This window comes from Monodelphis domestica, chromosome 1, assembly GCF_027887165.1.
Source record: "Monodelphis domestica isolate mMonDom1 chromosome 1, mMonDom1.pri, whole genome shotgun sequence".
NCBI classification, from domain to species: Eukaryota; Metazoa; Chordata; class Mammalia; order Didelphimorphia; family Didelphidae; genus Monodelphis; species Monodelphis domestica.
Genome location: NC_077227.1, coordinates 281753410 through 281773518, shown reverse-complemented (window position 1 = coordinate 281773518; position 20109 = coordinate 281753410). Strand labels below are relative to the sequence as shown.

General features: G+C 39.3%; 1 protein-coding gene across 3 annotated transcripts in view; it reads left to right on the top strand.

Moving 5' to 3' along the window:
• ACTN1 (actinin alpha 1) overlaps positions 1 to 20109 on the top strand; it is a 123596-nt gene that overhangs the window by 55636 nt on the left and 47851 nt on the right. For all 3 annotated transcript variants that reach the window (XM_001370071.4, XM_003339444.4, XM_003339443.4), the window contains exons 2-3: positions 7897 to 8011; positions 13456 to 13575. In XM_001370071.4, the coding sequence (XP_001370108.1) occupies positions 7897 to 8011; positions 13456 to 13575 (235 nt within the window). The remainder of the gene's footprint in view (positions 1 to 7896; positions 8012 to 13455; positions 13576 to 20109) is intronic.

Genomic DNA, 20109 nt, shown 5'->3' with positions numbered 1-20109 from the left:
TAATGTCCCAAGATTTGAGGGAAGAGGGGAGGGAGAAATCTCATTTGGTTGCAGATGGGTTTTATTGTTTGAACAGGTAGGTTGGAAAAGCACCCGTGTAAACAGCTATTCATTCTTCTGTTGAGGTCAGCCAACCGCTTGGACTTTGGTTGCTGTTTTCAATTTGATGAGTGTAAACATCAGAAAGCAGAATAAGGAGACAGGAGGTCTAAAAGCAGACCACTCTTAAAGCTGCAGAGTCCTGGAAATACTAATGGTTTACTTCACCAGAAGAGAAGATCAGTAAAAAACAACTTCCAGAAAATACCAGCTAAGTACTGGTTTGAGGAAAAAATGAGGAGAAGCATTAAATAGATAACACTGAGCAAGTCAGAACCCAGAAAATGAGTGTGAAAAATTGTAGTGTAAACCTAGGAAAACAGCTTTGCTCTTAGCTTTTTTTTAGCCCAATCTGTGGACTGATGAGACTACAATCTCAGCTTTCAAAAGCTGCCTAGGATGAAGGCACTGTTCATATGACCATGAGACATGGGCACCTTTAGATGGTCCATTCACTGGGGGGAAGTTGATTCGGGCCATGGGAAGGGAAGGGAAAGGAACAAGCATTTGCTATGTGCCAAGTGTTATAGTAAATATTAGCTAATTTTTATGATAACCCCAGGAGGGAGGTGGTATTTAATATTCCTATTTTCCAGTTGGGGAAACTGAGTCAGACAGAGGTTAAATGACTTAACCAGGGTCACTCAATTAGGAAGTATCTGAGATTGGATTTAAATTCAGATCTTCCTGACTCCAGGTCTAATGCCTCTATTCCATATGAAATATCATTGAACTTCTAAGGCATTATTATTATCATTATTTATAATATCATATAATATCATAGATCTATACGTAGGAGGGACCTCAGATGCTATCTAGTCTAATTTCCTCATTTGACAGATGAGAGAACTGAGAACCAAATAAGTATAAGTAACAAGATCAAGATGATAGCAATTACCGGGGGTAATTTTTGAACCCATATCCTCTGACTCCAGAATCTGTTGTTTTTTTTTCTTTCCATTATACTGTGATAGCTTTAATCACTTGTGTAAACTAGAGATAAAATTGATTGTCTGGGAGAAGAGGGACTTTTGATGCCTTTATGGCCCAAGTTAAAATCTTTCTGAAAGGAAGGTAAAGTCAATAAAAAATCAGCAACTGAGTTTGGAAAGGATGAAGTTTGGGAGGGGAGGGCAACTTTGGGTGGGAAAAAAAGCTTATGTTGCTTGGATGACCTATAGAGATAGCTTTGTAAGGAAAAAGATTTCCTTGAAAAATTGGTGGGTTTTCCCCACCCTTCTCCTAAGACCTTAAAAGGGGTTATGTTTTTGGCACAGAGAGAAGCCAGTACTCCACTATAAAAGGAGAGGGCCCTCCACCAAGGTGTCTGGGAATTTGGGTGCCCAGAGTTCCTAGATTAATTCCTGGGCATGACTCATACTCTAACCTTGTCCTAATAAGGTAGTGACTGTAAGAATGACAGAAACCAGAAAGCGAAGTTTAATTTAAGTTTTGCTCTTTCCTGAGGAAAGATTTCAGTGGACAGAGGTATACAGGGAAAGTCAGGAGCCCTCAACTGTCTAGGAATCTGAGACCAAAGTGGACTTGTATAATGCCCTGAGTTAAATGTGAGTTTTCCCAATACGTCTGCTTATTGTAGGTTCAATCTTGGGTAGCATCATAGATCAAAGATGGAGAACTATAAAGGTACCCTTTCATTGTTCAGTCATTTCATTTGTGTCCTACTCTTTGTGACCCCATTTGTGGTTTTCTTAGCAAAGATACTAGAGTAATTCCCCATTTCCTTCTCCAGCTCATTTTACAGATGAGGAAACTGAGGCAAAAAGGGTTAAGTGACTTGCCTAGGATCATATAGCTAGGAAGTTCTGAGGCCAGATTTGAACCTAGGACCTCCCATCTTTAGACCTGACTCTCAGTCCACTGAGCCACCTAGCCACCCACCCCATTTGCTCCCCCTCCCCCTTTTTATGAGTGGGTTTTGGTTCTGGGCTAAGAGCAGGAGCATCTGTCTATCAGATGCTTTGTCGAATCATAGAAATCCTACAACTTTAGAACTGGGAGATTCCTTAGAGATGACTTACTAAAATTTCCCAGTTTACAGATAAATAGACTAAGACCCAGAGACGCCCTATCTATATGCTATATGTTTCTATATTTGCCTACTGTCTTAGGAATATTTTTCACACAATGTGGGGCAGAAGAAAGGACTTGGCTCTGAAGTCAAAAGACCTGTGTTCTAAGCCTACCTCTCATAATTCCTATTGTGTGACCTTAGGCAAGTCACTGAACATCCCAGGGTAGTATGTTTCCTTATCTGTAAAAAAAAGGGGGGGGGGCAAATGGGGTGGGTGGCTAGGTGGCTCAGTGGATTGAGAGCCAGGTCTAAAGATGGGACGTCCTAGGTTCAAATCTGGCCTCAGACACTTCCTAGCTGTGTGACCCTGGGCAAGTCACTTAACCCTTTTTGTCTCATCTGTAAAATGAACTGGAGAAGGAAATGGTGAATTACTCTAGTATCTTTGCTAAGAAAATCCCAAGTGGGGTCACAAAGACTTAGACACAAATGAAATGACTGAACAACAAAAGGGTCCTTTATAGTTCTCCATCTTTGATCTACGATCTTGCCCATGATTGAACCTACAATAAGCAGACTTATTGGGAAAACCCACATTTAACTAAGGGCATTCGAATCTATAATTTGCTCTGTGGGGTCAGTAGAGACCTTGCTGGTCTAATTTTTCACTGAAGTGTGATAATTTTTTTTATTCTTATTGGATTAGTTTTTTGATTATTTTGTTTATTTGGATTATTTCCATTTATTCATTCGAAGCAGGGAGAGGCAATATGTAGAAAACTGGCCTCAAAACTAGGAATGCTCGTGTAGAAATCCTTTGGGGGGTTTCCTCTCTTTCCTTCCCCCCTCCTTGAGAAAGCAAGGACTTTGACATAGAAAATAATACATATGCAGTTATGCAAAATATATTCCATATTAGCCATGTTACAAAAGAGAACATAGAGAAAAAATAAAGTTTTTAAAAATATGCTTTAATCTGCATTCAGGCTCCCATCAGTTCTTTGTCTGGAGCAAGATAGCATTTTTCCTAATAAATCCTTTGGAATTCTCTTAGATCATCGTATTCCTGAGAATAGCTAAATCATTCACAGGTGATCACTGAATAATGTTGCTGTCACTGTGTAGAATGATCTCCTGGCTCTGTTTAGTTTACTTTCATTAGTCCATGTTAGACTTCCAGGTTTTTCTGCAACCATCCTGCTCATCATTTCTTACAGCACAATTAGTATTCCATCAGTCTTCTGCCACAACTTGTTCAGCCATTCCCCAATTGATGGGTGTCCTTTCCATTTCCAATTTGTTGCCACTGTAAAAAGAGCTGTTATAATCCCAATTTTTTCTTTTCTTTTTTTAAATCCTTACCTTCCACCTTAGAATCAAAACTACATATTGTTTCCAAGGCAGAAATGTAGTAAGGACTAGGCAATGGGGGTTAAGCCTATTCTTTTCAATAGAAATACAAAATCAAATTTCAGGATAAAGAATTATCTCCAACCTATTTTGTGTAGTTTCCAGTGCACACAGAACCATAGTAAAGAAAAAGTATCACTCCTTTTTTGACATTGCATTAGTACTTATCCATATTTGTAAAGTGCTCTGAGCTCTCTTTATCAGAGACTTTGGGAAATAAGTGTTCAGCTTTTTCATCTCCCTTTAGCATCTGCCCTCATGTTACCTGATCTCAGATGCTCCAGGTCCTATAATGAGGCTATCTGGAGAAGAGGTTACCATTTTCCTAGGGAGCTAAGCAGTGGGTGTTTGCTTCTGCTGGTTGCTTTGTGCCAGCTGAACTCTCTAATTATCTGTGCCTTCCTGAGGATGTGCTCCAAGGATGCTGCTACTGGTCTCCATCTTCCTCAGTGAGTAAGGATGTCTAGGTCTGTGATCCTAGTCTCCGTTCCTCTTTATTTTAGTAAAGTTCTGCTGCCACTTTAGGAAGCAAATGAGGAAGGGTGAAAGGGAAGCTTGGGACATCTGGAACGGCCCGATAAAGCTGGAGCCATACCACAATTATGAGGGACCAGTGAGTGCCCGGGTGATAAAGTCATTCATTTGCATCTTTTATTTATAGCCTTTGTCATAGGATGATGGAGTCTTGGTTTTCTGGAGGGCTAGGGCCACACCACCTTTTGTAGAGGGAAGCTTGGAGAAATAGCCATTTTGATAGCCTCTGAGGGTCATTTCAAACTACCAAGGCCTCTTATTCCACATTCACCCTCCCCAGCCCTCCATTCATCTCCCAGGAGTTCTTATCGGTGCTCAGTAAAATGTAATGCATGTCCTTCCTCTGCTTATGAGTTAGATAGTATGGAACAGTAGCCTCTAGAGTCAGGACATGGGTTCAAACTTTTAACTTGTGATCTTTAAGATCATACAAATAATAATATAGTAAATCAATCAATTTCTTTCAGTCTCACCTATTTAGTGAGGGGTTTGGACCCATTGGTCTCTCCATCCTCTTCTAGATCTCAATCTTTTTTCCTAAGATTCCAAGCAAGCATCTATCAAATAGACTCAGACATAATGAGGAGTTCTATTGGTGAAGCCCATGCATCTATCATTCTCACTCTCTTACCTTCCATCTCTCCTTATGTACTGGTTTCTTTCTTGGTGCCTGCAACCATGTCTGTTTCTACCCAATGCATTTTTAAAAAATCCTTACCTTCTGTCTCTGTTCTGAAAGATCAATTATCTGTATTGGTTCCAAGGCAGAATTGAGGTAAGGGCTGGACAATGGGGATTAAGTGACATACCCAGGGTCACACAGCTTTTGAACCCAGAGCCTCTTATCTCTGGGTCTGGCTCTCAATCCACTGACCCACTTAGCTGCTCCCCTCCCAATACTTTTTAGGACCCTACTCTCAGTCAGTTTTCAAAACAGAAGGTCATAGTGAGTTGTTATATTATTCCTAGAAATGGGATTCTAAAATACCAAACTAATGCTACTATCTTTTTTTTTAGTTGAAGAATTTTGTTTAATTGATTTAGAATATTTTTTCCATGGTTACATGATTCATGTGTGTTCACCCCCTGCCCCTGTAGCTGATGCATAATTTCACTGGGTTTTACATGTATCATTGATCAAGACCTATTTCCTATTATTGATAATTGCACCACAGTGATCTTTTAGAGTCTATATCCCAATCATATCCCCATCGACCCATGTGATCAATAATGCTACTATCTTGATGATCTGGCCTCGGGTACTTCCTAGCTGTGTGATCCTGGGTAAATCACTTAACCCCCACTACCTAGCTCTTGCTGCTCTTTTGTCTTAGCATTGATACGAATTCAAATTGAAGCACATTATTTTTCACTTTATTTGTGTGTGTTTTTATTTTTTAATTAGATTTAAAAAATTTTTTTAAACATATTTTAAACATTTTATTTGGTCATTTTCAAATGTTATTCATTAGGAACAAAGATCACCTTTTTTTCCCTCCCTCCCTCTCCCCAACCCTCCCATCTCTGGATATCACATGCATCCTCAACCCGAGCCTATTTACATGCTATTGGTTTCCTTAGTAGGGTGTTCATTCAGAGTCTCTCCTCGATCATATCCCCTCCACTTGTAGTCAAGCTGTTGTCCTTCCTCAGTGTTTTTACTCCCATCATTTGTCCTCTGATTGTGGGTAGTGTTTTTTTTTCCTCCTTCATCCCTGCAGGTTGTTCAGGGACATTGCATTGAGACTAATGGAGAAATCCATTACTTTTGATTGTACCACAGTGTATCAGTCTCTGTGTACAATGTTCTCCTGGCTCTGCTCCTCTCACTCTGCATCACTTCCTGGACATCGTTCCAGTCTCCATGGAATTCCTCCACTTTATTATTCCTTTGAGCACAATAGTATTCCATCACCAACATGTACCATAATTTGTTCATCCATTCCCCAATTGAAGGGCATCCCCTCATTTTCCAGTTTTTTGCCACCACAAAGAGCGCAGCTATGAATATTCTTGTACATGTCTTTTTACTTATTGTCTTTTTGGGGTACAAACCCAGCAATGCCATAGCTGGATCAAAGAGCAGGCAGTCTTTTATCACCCTTTGGGCATAGTTTCAAATTGCCCTCCCAAACAGATCAATTCACAACTCCACCAGCAATGAATTAGTGTCCCTACTTTGCCACATCCCCTCCAGCATTCATTACTTTCCTTTGCTGTCATGTTAGCCAATCTGCTAGGTGTGAAGCGGTACCTCAGAGTTGTTTTGATTTGCATCTCTAATTATCAGATTTAGAACATTTTTTCATGTGCTTATTAATAGTTTTGATTTCTTTGGCTGAGAACTGCCTATTCATGTCCCTTGCCCATTTATCAATTGTAGAATGGCTTGATTTTTTGTACAAGTGGTTTAGCTCTTTATAAATTTGAGTAATTAGACCTTTGTCAGAGGTTTTTGTTATGAAGATTGTTTCCCAATTTGTTGCTTCCCGTCTAATTTTGGTTACATTGGTTTTGTGAATTAGATTTTAAAAGAATATTCTCTCACAACATGACCAATCTGGAAATATACTTTACAAGATCATACATGTATAACCCAGATCAAATTGTTTGCCATCTCAGAAAAAGGAGAGGGAAGGGACACAGAGAGAGACAATTTGGATATTATAGTTTCAGAAAGCATGTAGAAGATTGTTATTGCATGTAATTGGGAAAATAAAATATTAAATAAAAAAGAATTGTTTTGCATGCTAATATATGTATAACTCAGATTGAATTACTCGCCATCTCTGAAAGAAGGGAGGGAGATGATATGGATCATATAACTTCAAAAAACATGTGGACATTTGTTATTAAAAATAAAGAATTTTAAAAAAAGAATTGATACTATGAAATTTTCAATTAAGACCTCCCAGGTCAAGATTGATAGAAGGAATCAACAATTCTACAGAGCCAGTGGGATAATAACATGAGACTTATAAGTCTGGGGATACTGATTTCTCTTCTTTTTCTTTCTTAGACACTAAAGAATTGATACTAAGGGTTAAAAAAAACCCAAGGAAAAACTCTTAATGGTGATTTCTAGGACCCAAACCATGTAGGATAACTCATTATTTTTCAATTTTGTTATTATTCATTCATTTCAGTTGTGTCTTTTTGTGAACTCTTGTGAACCCTCTTCATGTTTTCTTTTGAAATTTTACTGTTTATTTGTACATTTTACAATTAGATATGTACACACTATTCAATGCAAAATAAACAACAATAATCCATGGCAATTTGTTGCTTTAAACAACATGTAGTTTCATGTTTCATAGAATAATCAAAACAAGAAAAGACACTGGAGTGCTTTGCATTTTCCTTCTCCAGGCTCATTTTATAGATGAGGAAACTGAGACAAGGAAAGTTAAGTTACTTGCCTGAGAACACACAGCTAGTAAGTATCTGAGGTCAGATTTGAACTCAGGAAGATGAATCTTCCTGACTTCGGGTCTGGCACTCTATTCACTGCATTACCTAGCTGCCCTTTAATTTTCAATATAATTGAACAAATGAGTCAGCTATATGTTAGGTGACTCCCTTAAAGAGAAGTCATCAGATCTTTATGGTAGAGAAGGAAGGAAAGCCACTTAGATAAAACTGAACTGAAAGCTCTTATTTTCCCCTTGACCAAGGGATTCCTAATGCTTCCTTTGTTCTTCTCCAGTCCATCTGAACTGATGGAAGGAATCAACAGTTCTACAGAGTCATTGGGATAACTGGATGAGACGAATGAGTCTGGGGATATTGATCCTCTCTCTCTTCTTTCCCTTTCTTAGACGTTCACAGCATGGTGCAATTCGCATCTCCGAAAAGCGGGCACACAGATTGAGAACATAGAGGAGGATTTCCGGGATGGCCTGAAGCTCATGTTGCTGCTGGAGGTCATTTCAGGTGAGGCTGGAATCAAGAGATGAGTTTGGGAAACACTGAGTGGGTATCTTCTGAGGTGGAAGACCAAACAAGGTGAAATATGTGGGATAAAATAAGGGTTTAAAACTATAAATATAACAAAATAATAGGTTTATTAAACTAAAGGGAGAAGGGAAAGGGAACCAGGTGATAACTTTTACCCAAAGACAGAGATTAAAAATCCTTATAACTTCCTATAACTATTCTAAACTAAGCCTTAAATTATTCATTAAGATTCGGGAGGTTTTGATAGGAGCAATAAGAAGGCCAAAGTAGATCTCACACATCTGGAGTCCTTCTTTAGGTCAAGCAGATTTTCTTTGTAGTTTTGAAATACTGTGTATTTTATTTTGTACATTTTAAAAATACTGTTCTGAGAAATCTATAGGTTTTGTTGTTGTTCAGTCATTTCGAGACATGTCCCAACTATTTGCGAATCCATTTGGGGGTTTTGCTGGCAAAGATACTAGAGCTGTTTTCCATTTCCTTCACCAGCTCATTTTACAGATGCGGAAACTGAGGCAAACAGGGTACAATGACTTGCCCAAGGTCACCTAGCTAGTAACTCTGAGGCTGGGTTTAAATTCCTGGGTTTAACCTCCTGAGTGAGAATAACCAATTCTGCTTGGGGGCAAAGGCAAATGAGGGTCTTTGTAAGAGGGTGAATCTTCCTGATTCCAAGCTTAGTGCTGTGATATTGACATCACTTTAAAAGACTGATATATATTAATTTAAGGTCACCAAGGAATTCACTTATGGAATTCCAAAATGAAGCACTCAAGTCAGCTGCCAAATTTTTATGGTGTTTTTAATTACAACAGGAGGAAGAAAGTATTAGAGGGGGAGAGAGAGAAAGACAGACAGAGAGAGAGAGAGAGAGAGAGAGAGAGAGAGAGAGAGAGAGAGAGAGAGAGAGAGAGAGAGAGAGAAGGAAAGAGGTTTAACTCAGACCCCACTCTGGCTCAGGTTGAGCCAAAGCAGGCTTTAAGGCCTTGGATAGCCAAGGCAGAGAAAGGGGATCAGTCCTTATCACTCACGTGACCAATCTGAAGGAAAGCAGTCCTCGGGGCTCCTCCAACTCTAAGCACCAGCCTCAAACTGACTCTAGCCCTCTTCACAGGAAGTCCCAAGAACTCCAGAGGCTGTTCTCTACCTCACTTCCTGCGTCTCACATGTGCCAATGGTGGCTCTAGCTTAACCTAGGACCGCCCAGAGGTCTGTCCTTTTTGTACATGTCTGTTGAAGGCCATATTCTCAAATAATTAAATCTTGAGTTTGCTGCAGCCCTTCCTAATCTTGTTACACTGAGTAGGGTGGAGAATGTAATTTCTAAGACCTGATTCTGTTATTCCAAGTATCTCTATTGTTATTGATCAGGAAGTAGCTAAATCCAATCTTCTAAAGAATGGTCTGAATAGGGTGGAGTAGTTTTGAAATTCACAGTGTTGCACCACCTACCTGCCATAGCCTTTATCAGACTGTCAAAAGAATCTGTAATGCAAAAAACTTCATGAACTCCTATTAGAGAGAAAAGAACATTGAGCTGAGAGGTTCCTGGCACTGCTTACCCAGCCAAGAAATATTAAGCAAAGTGTCTTTGCTTCTGTGGGTCTCTGTTCCTTCAACTGTAAGAAAATGAGGGAATTGGACTAAATGCCCTCTAAAAATCCCTTCTAGAGCTAGGGTCCCATTTTTCCTAGTCATGAATACAAGGACTGAGATTGCCTGAAAATCCCAGGATGGGAGGTCCATTGGATGGCTCTTACAAAGATCCTCAATTGCCTTTGCCCCTAAGCAGAATTGGTTATTCTCACTCAGGAGGTTAAAATTGGGCAAAGCATTCTTTGTCATATTTATTTTTAAATCAAAGTATCAGAGTTGGCACTTTGGAGCATGGAAAAGAAGTGAGAGAAAATTAAAGACAGGAGAGGGAGCATGGGCGGCCAGATTGTTCCACTCCTCATCTTACTGGGAAATAGGTAGAATCCATTGTCCCAACTGATCCTTTTCTTACAGAAGTCTTCATGGTCTGGCCAGTCCCTTTTGCCTAGCAGGGCTTGCTAGGAGTTGTGTAGGGGAATCAGGGACTTAGAAGGGAGAAGGTTCCTATTGGTACAGGAAGACAGGATTAATGAATTATGGTTACCAAACTTCTCCATGTGTGGCTAGAGTGCCGGGTCTCATCTTTTGAGTTCAAATGTGGACATAGATACTTACTAGCTGTGTGACTTTGGTCAAGTCACTTTGCTCTGTTTGCCTCAATTTCCTCATCTATAAAATCAGCTAGAGAAGGAAATGGCAAACCACTCCAGTCTCTCTGCCTAGAAAACCCCAAATGGGATCACAATGAGTTGGACCCAAAAAAGCAGCTTAACAACAATAAGCTTCTTCTAAGAGGGAGAATCTTTTTTAAAAATTAAATTACCTTTTGGGAAATTAAATTAAATTAATTAGTAATATTTTCCCATGCTTACAAGATTCATTCCCTCCCTTCCTGTAGCTGACACACAATTCCATTGGGTTTTATATGTGTCATTGATCAAGACCTATTTCCATATTATTGATATTTGCACTAGGGTGATCGCTTAGAGTCTAAATGCTCAATCATATCCCCATTAACCCATATTGTAAAAATTAAATTTATATCTCAATAATAAAATGTTATATGTTATGAGGTTTATTAAAGATTGAACCTTTGACTTCATTCCCCAGAAGTCAAAGGTTCAAATCTCCATTTATGCAATGTTCTGTATTTCTACTCCCACAGTTCTTCCTCTGAATGTGGATAGTGTTCTTTCTCATGAGTCTAAGAGGGAGAATCTTGATAGGAGGAGAACTCTAGAGACCCCTCTAAGTGAAAAATATTGATTTAATAATAAGACAAAAATCAGGACTGCTTGATTGAAAGGCAATCTGTTCACCACCTGTGGCTCCTAGGCTTGAGTTGATGTGAGGGGCCCATGCGGGGAGCCCCCCTACAGAAGGACTCGGGAAGACGTTCTCACTGGGATTGGGGGTTGTGCTGAGCTATTTCTTTCCTTTCTTTTCTGACCCTCAAGAACTAGAATTAGGTATTGAAGTGGTGGTGAGTGTTTCTGTGTCAGGAGTGTTGGTGGGATGGAGTGAGAACCCTGGCAGTGATCACTCCCAGAGTGGACTGGTTTGGAGTCCCTGTGGGATGGACATTGAGAACTGGTTCAATATCTTGACTTCTTTCTGATCACAAAGCCTGTGTGGAGTTTTAATATGGAGTTTTATGAGCTGGTTCCCTTCCACAAAAGTGTCTTTTTCTGTTTACATCTTGCTAAAAAGCCAGAGGCCCTTTTTCCTGTAGTATTGGAACTATAATTCTACTTCAGCCTACTTTTTTTTTTTTGCCAAGTTTTAGCGATACCTTATAAAAAATACCATGGCTTCCCCCTTTGACCTCTGCCTTCCTCCCTATTACTTCCTCTCCCTACTCGCCATGGAACCTTTCCATGTAACCAAAAAAGAAAAAGAAAGAAATTTAAGCAAGTCAAGCAACATGGCTATCCAGTTTGAGAGAGTAGACCTCTACCTCTCTTTCCTGAGAGAAACAAAGTGTTTTAACTTTTCCAATGCCAAAATTATCCTTTTAGTTCAATAGGGTTTTTTCAGTCTTTTGACATATCTGTCCAGACTTGAGCTCTGAGTAGGACTGGGATTGCTATTTAAAAAGAAAGCAAAGCAAAGGAAGAAAGAAATTTCCAAATCTAAAGTATTTTTAAAAATATTAAATATTTCATTGAGCTTCTTTCCTTAGGTTACTGCTACATTCCAATGACCACCACCACTCTCCCACTCCCCATTCTTGTGTCCCTCCAGAATAAAGAAGTATAGCTGGTCAGCTAAGGTGACAGACTGGGCAGAATGCTGGATCTGTAATTAGGAAGATCTAAGTTCAAATTCATTTTAAAATATTTACTAGCTTTGTGACCATGTCATTTAGATTTCTGTAGACCTCAGTTTCCTCATCTATAAAATGAGGATAACAATAATACTTGCCTCTAAGGATTATTGTGTGCATCAAATGAGATAATTTTTGTAAAGTGCTTTGCAAATCTTAAAAGCTTTAATTGTTAGCTGTTATTATTATAGGACTGCTGGGTTGTATAGTGGATAGAGCACTGGGCCTGCAATAGGAAGATATGAGTTCAAATTTTCCTAGAGGCAGTTGTTAGCTGTAGGACCCAAGGCAAGTCACTTAATCCTTTTGGCCTTAAATTTTCTCATCTGTAAAGTGAATTGGAAAAGAAAAAGGTAAACTGTTCTAGAATCTTTGCCAAGAAAACTCCAAATGGGGTCAGGATGTCACAACTGAAATGACTGAATAACAAAAATTATTTCAGATAAGCAAAACATTAATGGCTATCTCTGATAATAAAAGATGCTTGTTCTGCCCTCATAGCCCCCCACATCTACTGAGAGGAGGGAAGCATGCCTCACTCATAATTCCTTAAAGCTCTGATAGATCTGGCTCCTGATAATATCTTTCTGTGTTGTTTTTCTTTACATTATTGTGGTCATTATGCCAGGTCTTCTAATTCTGCTCACTTTGCTCTGTATAGGTTCCTACGAGTTGTTCCAAGAGTTTGTTAAACTCTACACAATCTGTAGGCACCCACTCCAAAAAAATTAAAAATCTCTTTTGTCCAATTTTAGGAGAATCTATGTTTCCTGCTGTAGCCTTTTCTGATGACAGTAATAATGATTTTTTTTCCCCCACAGCCCTTTAATGTTCACTAAGTATTTTCCTTGTAGGAATACTTTGAGGTGAGTTAGTAGGTGTAGGTTACAAACTTCATATTACAGGAGAGGAAAATGAGGCCCAAAAGGGGAATGACTTTCCCCAGGTTACATAGCAAGTATTGAAGCCAAAACTTGAGCTGAGATCTGACTGTAAACCAGTGTACCACATGATAGGTGCAAGGCTCTGTTGGGAAGGAGTTCCAGGGACCAGACAGGTAGTGGTAGGCTTTTGGGGGAGATAGGTGCTGGCCTAAAGCATCATCAGTGTCTTGCTGTGTGTCCTTGGACCAGGCACTTTTCTCTTTATCTTTTTTTCCTTTTTTTTTAAAAATCATCATGACTGGCTTATCAGACAGAATGTAAAATCCATCAAGTTTTGAAGGGCAGCAGAAATGTTTAAAGCACAGAAATGCCTAGCATCTTGGAAGGAGGAAGCAAGGACTACAGATTTTCTCTACATACTTTGTGCCTGCCCTAGTGTCTACCTACCAAAGAGACAGATACAGATGTTTTTTGCTGTACTTCAGCGAATACTCTGAATATGAGCCCTCGTTCACCTGATGAAGGCAGGGAGGGAAGTTAGTCACATACTTTTCCCTTCCTTATAGGAATTTTATTTTTCTTGAACTTTTTCTTTCCTTGTTCTCTCTAATTAGGTGAACGTTTGGCCAAGCCAGAGAGAGGAAAAATGAGGGTCCACAAAATCTCCAATGTGAATAAGGCCTTGGACTTCATTGCTAGCAAGGGGGTCAAACTGGTGTCCATTGGAGCAGAAGGTAAGTAAAATCCTTCCTCCCTGGGTGGTGGAGTTCAGTGAGACAAATAGTGATAGCTGATGTTTCTGTTTTCACTCATCTTCCCCCAATCCCATTTTAATTTAATTTTTTATTATCATGTAAAACACATTTCCATATTGATTATAAAAACACTCATATAACATTATTATAAAAACACATTCATATAAAGCCAAAACCCCCAAATAAAACCACAAATATACTGATGTGAAAGATAATATCCTTTGACCTGTATCCATACAGCTCTTTTTTTTTTTAATTTAAAAATTTTTTTATTTTATTTGGTCAATTTCAAACATTATTCCTTAGTTACAAAAATCATATTCTATTCCTCCTTCCCCTCCCCCTGCCCTTCCCCTTGCCGATGCAAAATTCCACTGGGTATTACTTGTGTCTTTGATCAGAACCTATTTCCATATTATTGATATTTGCACTAGGGCGATCATTTAGAGTCTATATCCCCTCGACCCATGTAATCAAGCACTTGTTTTTCTTCGGTGTTTTTAGTGTTTCCTCTGAATGTGGATAGTGGTTTTTCTCATACATTCCTCCAAGTTGTTCAGGATCACTGCATTGCCACTAATGGAGAAGTCCATTACTTTTGATTGTACTTGTAGCAGTCCAGCCCATAGGTATTATTATGGAGAGACAAGGATTGTGAATGGGCACATGGCCATTCTGCGCATGGCAATGAACTCTGTTCCCAGTGTGGCTGGAGTTAGGGCACAAAACCTTGCTTCCCTTTGTCTCACTCACCTGAGGATAAAAACTCCACCTTCACCTTGTCGTAATTTGCAGTTATTCAATGGCAATACACTATGTAACTTATCAATATGTATTGAGTTCATTTGCATATCAAAGAGATTAAATTGGGAAGCCCTGGCCAGTTCCTCTCTCCTTGGTTTGCTCAACACTGTCTTTCCACCTCTCCTCTCTATCTCTACCTGAGGCCTGGCCTTTGGCCAGGTGTCTCTTTCTTTTCCAATGCTAATACCTAGCATTCTCTAATTCTCTCTATTAATCTCTATTCATTCTCTTAGCTGAGCTATATCATCCTCTGACCAGTGAAGTGTTAAATTGGGATCTCTGGATGGAATATAGCCTTTCAGTGACGTCCATTGATCAGAGCATGGCTGCGGCTCCAAAATATTAATAATATCTGATCTCTGACTCATTATTGACATCTCAAAGGTTGGCTCCTTCATGCCCTTCGCGGAATCCAAAACTTCTATCCCTTTTCTATTTTCCTACCATAAGGCTTCTCACTGGCCGGGAGGCTTTAGTACCACACTGTATCAGTCTCTGTGTACAATGTTTTCCTGGTTCTGCTCCTCTCACTCTGCATCACATCCTGGAGGTTGTTCCAGTCTCCATGGAATTCCTCTACTTTATTATTCCTTTGAGCACAATAGTATTCCATCACCAACAAATACCACAATTTGTTTAGCCATTCCCCAATTGAAAGGCATCCCCTCATTTTCTAGTTTTTTGCCACTACAAAGAGAGCAGCTAGGAATATTTTTGTACAAGTAAGTCCTTTCCCCTTTTTTATTATCTCTTTGGGATACAGACGCCAAATACACAGTGTTATAACCCTTTGCGCATAGTTCCAAATTGCCCTCAGAATGGTTGGATCAGTTTACAACTCCACCAGCAATGCATTGGTATCTCAATTGTGCTGCATCTCCGCCAACTCCAATCTCATTTCACTTTCAGATTCACTCAGGGCAAGGCACTGGGGGAGGAGTGTCCAGTGCCATTTGTCTTATAGGCCTTAATGCCATTCATTTCCACAGCTTCTTCCTCATATCATATCACTGTCATTTCAGAGTGGATAGAGTACCAGGACAACCTTAGTTCAAATCCAGCTTCAGATACTTCCTAGTTATATGACCCTGGAAAAGTCACTTAAGTCCTATTTACCTCAGTTTCCCTATTTATTCAAATAGAGCACTTATAAAATATTTTATATTATTAAAATATTTATTCCATACAAAATGGGGTCTCCTTAGGGTTGTGGTGAGGATCAAATGAAATAATAATTGTATAGTGCTTAGTAGAGCCTGTAAATATAAATGTAAGTTGTTGTCATTGTTATTAGCAATAGGAGAAATAACTATGTAGGGCCAGGATCCCCCTGCTAGAAAAGAATTCTCTTCTGTAACAAGGAATACATTTAAACAAAATGAATCAATACTGTGACCACACTTAACAAGTTTTGCCTCATTATATGCTTATAGGATACTGCTTCTCTGCTAAGAAGAGGTGACTTGCGTGCCTTATCATTAGGCTCTGAGGTCAAGATTGATCATTTCATTGACCAGTGTTCCCATGTCTTTTGCATTAAGTTTTTGATTTTTTAGTATACTGTGGTTACTGGTTCGGTAATTTTAGTTCTGCTAGTTTCACTCTGAACCAATTCTTTATAAGCCTTTTCAAGTACCTCTGAGTTTTTCATATTCATCATTATTGTATGACTTAATATCTTGTTATATTAATTTATTGCAAATTGTTCAGCCTTTCCTCCTTTGGCAGGTGGATTCACATGGGTTCATTTCCTAGACTTTTTTTTTTTAATACTCCCAGAAAGAACCCATTTCTCAAATCATTTAACCAGAAACCTATAGGGGACTGGCTGATTAAGGCTGTGCCACTGACAAATGAACATTCCATCTGGAAGCAGCATCTGATGGGAATGCTGGAAGGATAAGAACACTGTTAACAGAAAATGGGGAGCAAGGAGGAATTTTGTCTGTGTGAGTCCTCAGTCTTTTAAGCTAGTTCTGAGCAGATTACTTACTGCTCAGGAACCTCTAAAAACAAGCGTAGATGGAGACTTCGGAGAGACAAGAAGGTATAAGCCCACACATATTCACAAAGCTGTGAAGAATATTCTTTTTTTTTTTAAACTTCCTAGCTTTCTACTTCTTGGATCAAGCCCAGCCTGTTACCAGAAGGGAAGGGCTTATTTTCCTAGTAGTTACAAGGGCTGTGAAGCATCTCCTCAGGGAGCCAACTTTTATAGAACTCAAATTTCATTAGTGCTTTAAAGTTCACAAAATACATTCCTTAGCCCAAGGTCAAGTAGGTGGTGTATTAGGATTCCCATTTTACATTTAAAGATACTGAAGCCAACAGAGATCAAGTGACTTTCTCAGGGTCACACAACACATAAATATTTGATAGAGCTGGATATCCTAACCCTAAGCTCAGTGCTCTTTTTACCATACTATGCTGCTTCTCAGAAAAAGGGATGTCTATTCACTGGGGACTTTTTAGAGACTGTCCTTGTAATAGGGAGCACTTGAAAAAGGTGGGAATTGAAGCTCTTTTGAGGCTGAGCTGTGTTTACAGGGAGCTAGAGCGTCTTTGGGAGAAAGAATGCTGAGGATTGTATTCATTCCTTCGACAAACATTAAGTATCTGTAACTGACACATCATAGCACTTTTAAGACATTATACTAAATGCCCAGGATACAAAGACTGTAGCAAAATTGTCCTTGCTCTGAAGGATCTTACATTCTCTTTGGGGAAAAGATTTTTTTTCTTATATGCAGACATAAAACAAATATATAAAATATATGCAAAGTTATTCCAGGGCACAAACCCCCAGGGTAATCAGAAAAGGCCTCAGTGGGAGTTATCACTTGGGCTGATCTTTGAAGGAAATTAGGGAATGTAGGGGAGGCGGGGAGATTTCATTTCAGGCAAAGAAGGACAGCCTCTGCGAAGACACAGAGGCAAAAGCTGGAGCATCATGTATAGGAACAGCAGGTAGCCCAGTTTGGCTGAAACATCGAGTGGGTGGGGGAGTGGGTTGGAGAGCATTGAAACCAGTTTGAAAAGATACGTTTTGAACCAGATTGTGGTAGGCTTTACATGCAAGAGGAGGAGTTTGAATTTAAGTTGGTCTAGAGTCCATAGGGAACCATTAAAATTTCTTGAGTTGGGGAATGACAGGGTCTACCATGTATGAGCAATAGAAAGATCGCAGAAATGAGTTTGAAGAAGCCATCAAGCCGGGTCTATCGAGCAATCAGTCATGTAAAATATTTGCTTTTAAGACCTCAGTGAAGTCGCTCAGTGGAAAGAGAGCCAGGCCTGGAGACAGGAGGTCCTGGATTCAAATCTGGCCTCAGATACTTTCTAGCTGTGTGCTTCTGGGCAAGTCACTTAATCCTCCCATTTCTTAGCCCTTATCACTCTTGTGCCTTAAAACCAATATGCAATATTGATTCTAAGACAAAAGGTAAGAATTTTTTTTTTAAAGAGATCCCGAGTGAGGGGGAACTTGCTATTTTGAGAGCTAGTCCATTACATTTTTTATATAAGGGCAACTAGGTGGTGCATTGGACAGAGAGATGATCCTAGATCTAGGAAGACTCATCTTCATGAGTTCAAATATGGTCTCAGATACTTATTAGGTATGTGACTCTGGGCAAGTCACTTAATCCTTTTTGCCTCAGTTTCATCATCTGGTGGCAAACCACTCTAGTATCTTTGACAAAACCAAACCAAACCAAACCCAAATGAGATCACAAAGAGTCAGACTTGACTGAAAAATGATTGAACAAAGGGTTAGAAAGTTTTCTTGAACATCCAGCCCAAGACTCCTCTATGCAGCTTGGACCCAGTGTTCCTTGTTCTGCCCTCAGGCACTACACACCAGTACAAATATTATTCTTCTTTGAGACAGATATTTTCAGGTGGATATCATTTTCCCTCTTAAACCTTCTCTTCCCAGCCCAAGAAAGATAGAAAAGGTGGGATGCTGGCACCAAGAGCTTGGCAACAAATACTAATAAATTCTAAATTAAAAAAAAATGCTAAATTAAATCAAGATCTAGAAGAACTAACCAAACATCTGTTGAAGCTCCTCCCTGAGATGTCTGTGCCTAATTGCTCTCTTCTGTGCCAGTCTCATTTCTTGTTCCTACTTTGTTTTTATTATTCTGATCAGTTGTTTCTGTTTTATGAGGAGCCATGACTTCGTAAAGATATACTTTCAACAGAGGTGGATCTTTTATGCCTCAAAAGATGTTTTTTTGGAGTTGTGCTAGTCTGAAAAATTTACTTCCTGCTGAATAAATCTTTGGGCAACGAATTTTTCTAGTTTTAGGCCTGATAGTCTTTGGTAATCAGGAACACCACATCTGGCAAGTGCTTGAGTGTTTTCTAGATTGGTGTAGGTGCTTGACAGAGTGTGGGCTCAACTGGTATAAGGCCATCCACACATCACACAGTGAGGCAAATGCAAGAGGTTTTTAGTAAAGAATATTCTTCAGTTTTCAAATGACCCATGGCCTTATTGCTGATAGTACTCCCTTTATAGTAGCACAATGGTCAGAGCACTGGGCTTGGAGTCAAGAAGATGTGAGTTCAAATCCGACAAACACTTACCAATTGTGTGATCCTGGGCATATCACTTGACTTCTGTTGGCCTTAAAAATGTTGGCCTTTCCTCAACTGTAAAATAGAGATAATCAATAACATCTACTTTGCAGTGTTGTAAGAATCCAAGAAAATATAATGTGCTTTGCACAGTTCTTGGCTCATAATATATACCACATAAAGTTTATTCTTTTTCCTCTACCTTCATAGGTGAAGATCATCAACCATTTATGTCTGCTTCTTGTGTGATTTTCAACACATGTTCTTTCATAGTTCTTCAATAAAGGATCTGCCAGACAGAAATCATATATATATATATATATATATATATTTAAACCCCTTACCTTCCATTTAAAAATTGTAGCAGCCCAGCCCACAGACATTATGGCAGAAGAGTGATGATAAGGACTAGGCAGAAATAGAAACAGCAGTTTATCCAAACCAGCCAACACATTAGCCATGCCTGACAATATGGTAGACATTTGTATAGCCCTACACCTCTATAGAGGGTAGGCAACTACATCTTCTCAACTCTTCTATGGAGCTGAACTTTTCCCACTGGGTTTTGTTTTTGCTTTTTTACTCTCTCAATCTTCTTAGGGCCAAGCAAAATGAATTTAATTTGTATTCCACATGGCATTTCTTTGAATACCTTCTCCTCCTCCTCCTCCTTCTCCATGCCACTCCCACCCCTTTGTGTAGGTCTAGCCCAGTAAGGGTATATGGCACACATAGAAATAGCTGTAATACTAAATAAGATGTATAAGAGAGATATGCAGTGCCTCTTGACAAGGGAGAAATCATTAATGGTCTAGGGATCAAGGAGGAAGTATTTGAGATGGATTTTAATGGATGCATTGAACAGAAAATTGGTAAGTAGGCTTTTCTAAGCATGTTTCACCATCTTGAGAAAAAGGCAATAAGGTGGGAAGTGTATGCATTGTATTGCTTTGAGAGTCACTCAGTTTGCCTGCTGCTGTTCAGAATAGAAGAGAGTCACATAAAACGGTATATAAAAAAGGATGTAATAAGGACTTGGGTATGAGGCTTGGCCTGGATCCCAGCAACCACATCATTCCATTTCCAAAGGAACGGAATTGATTCATCAACAAGCATTTATTAATC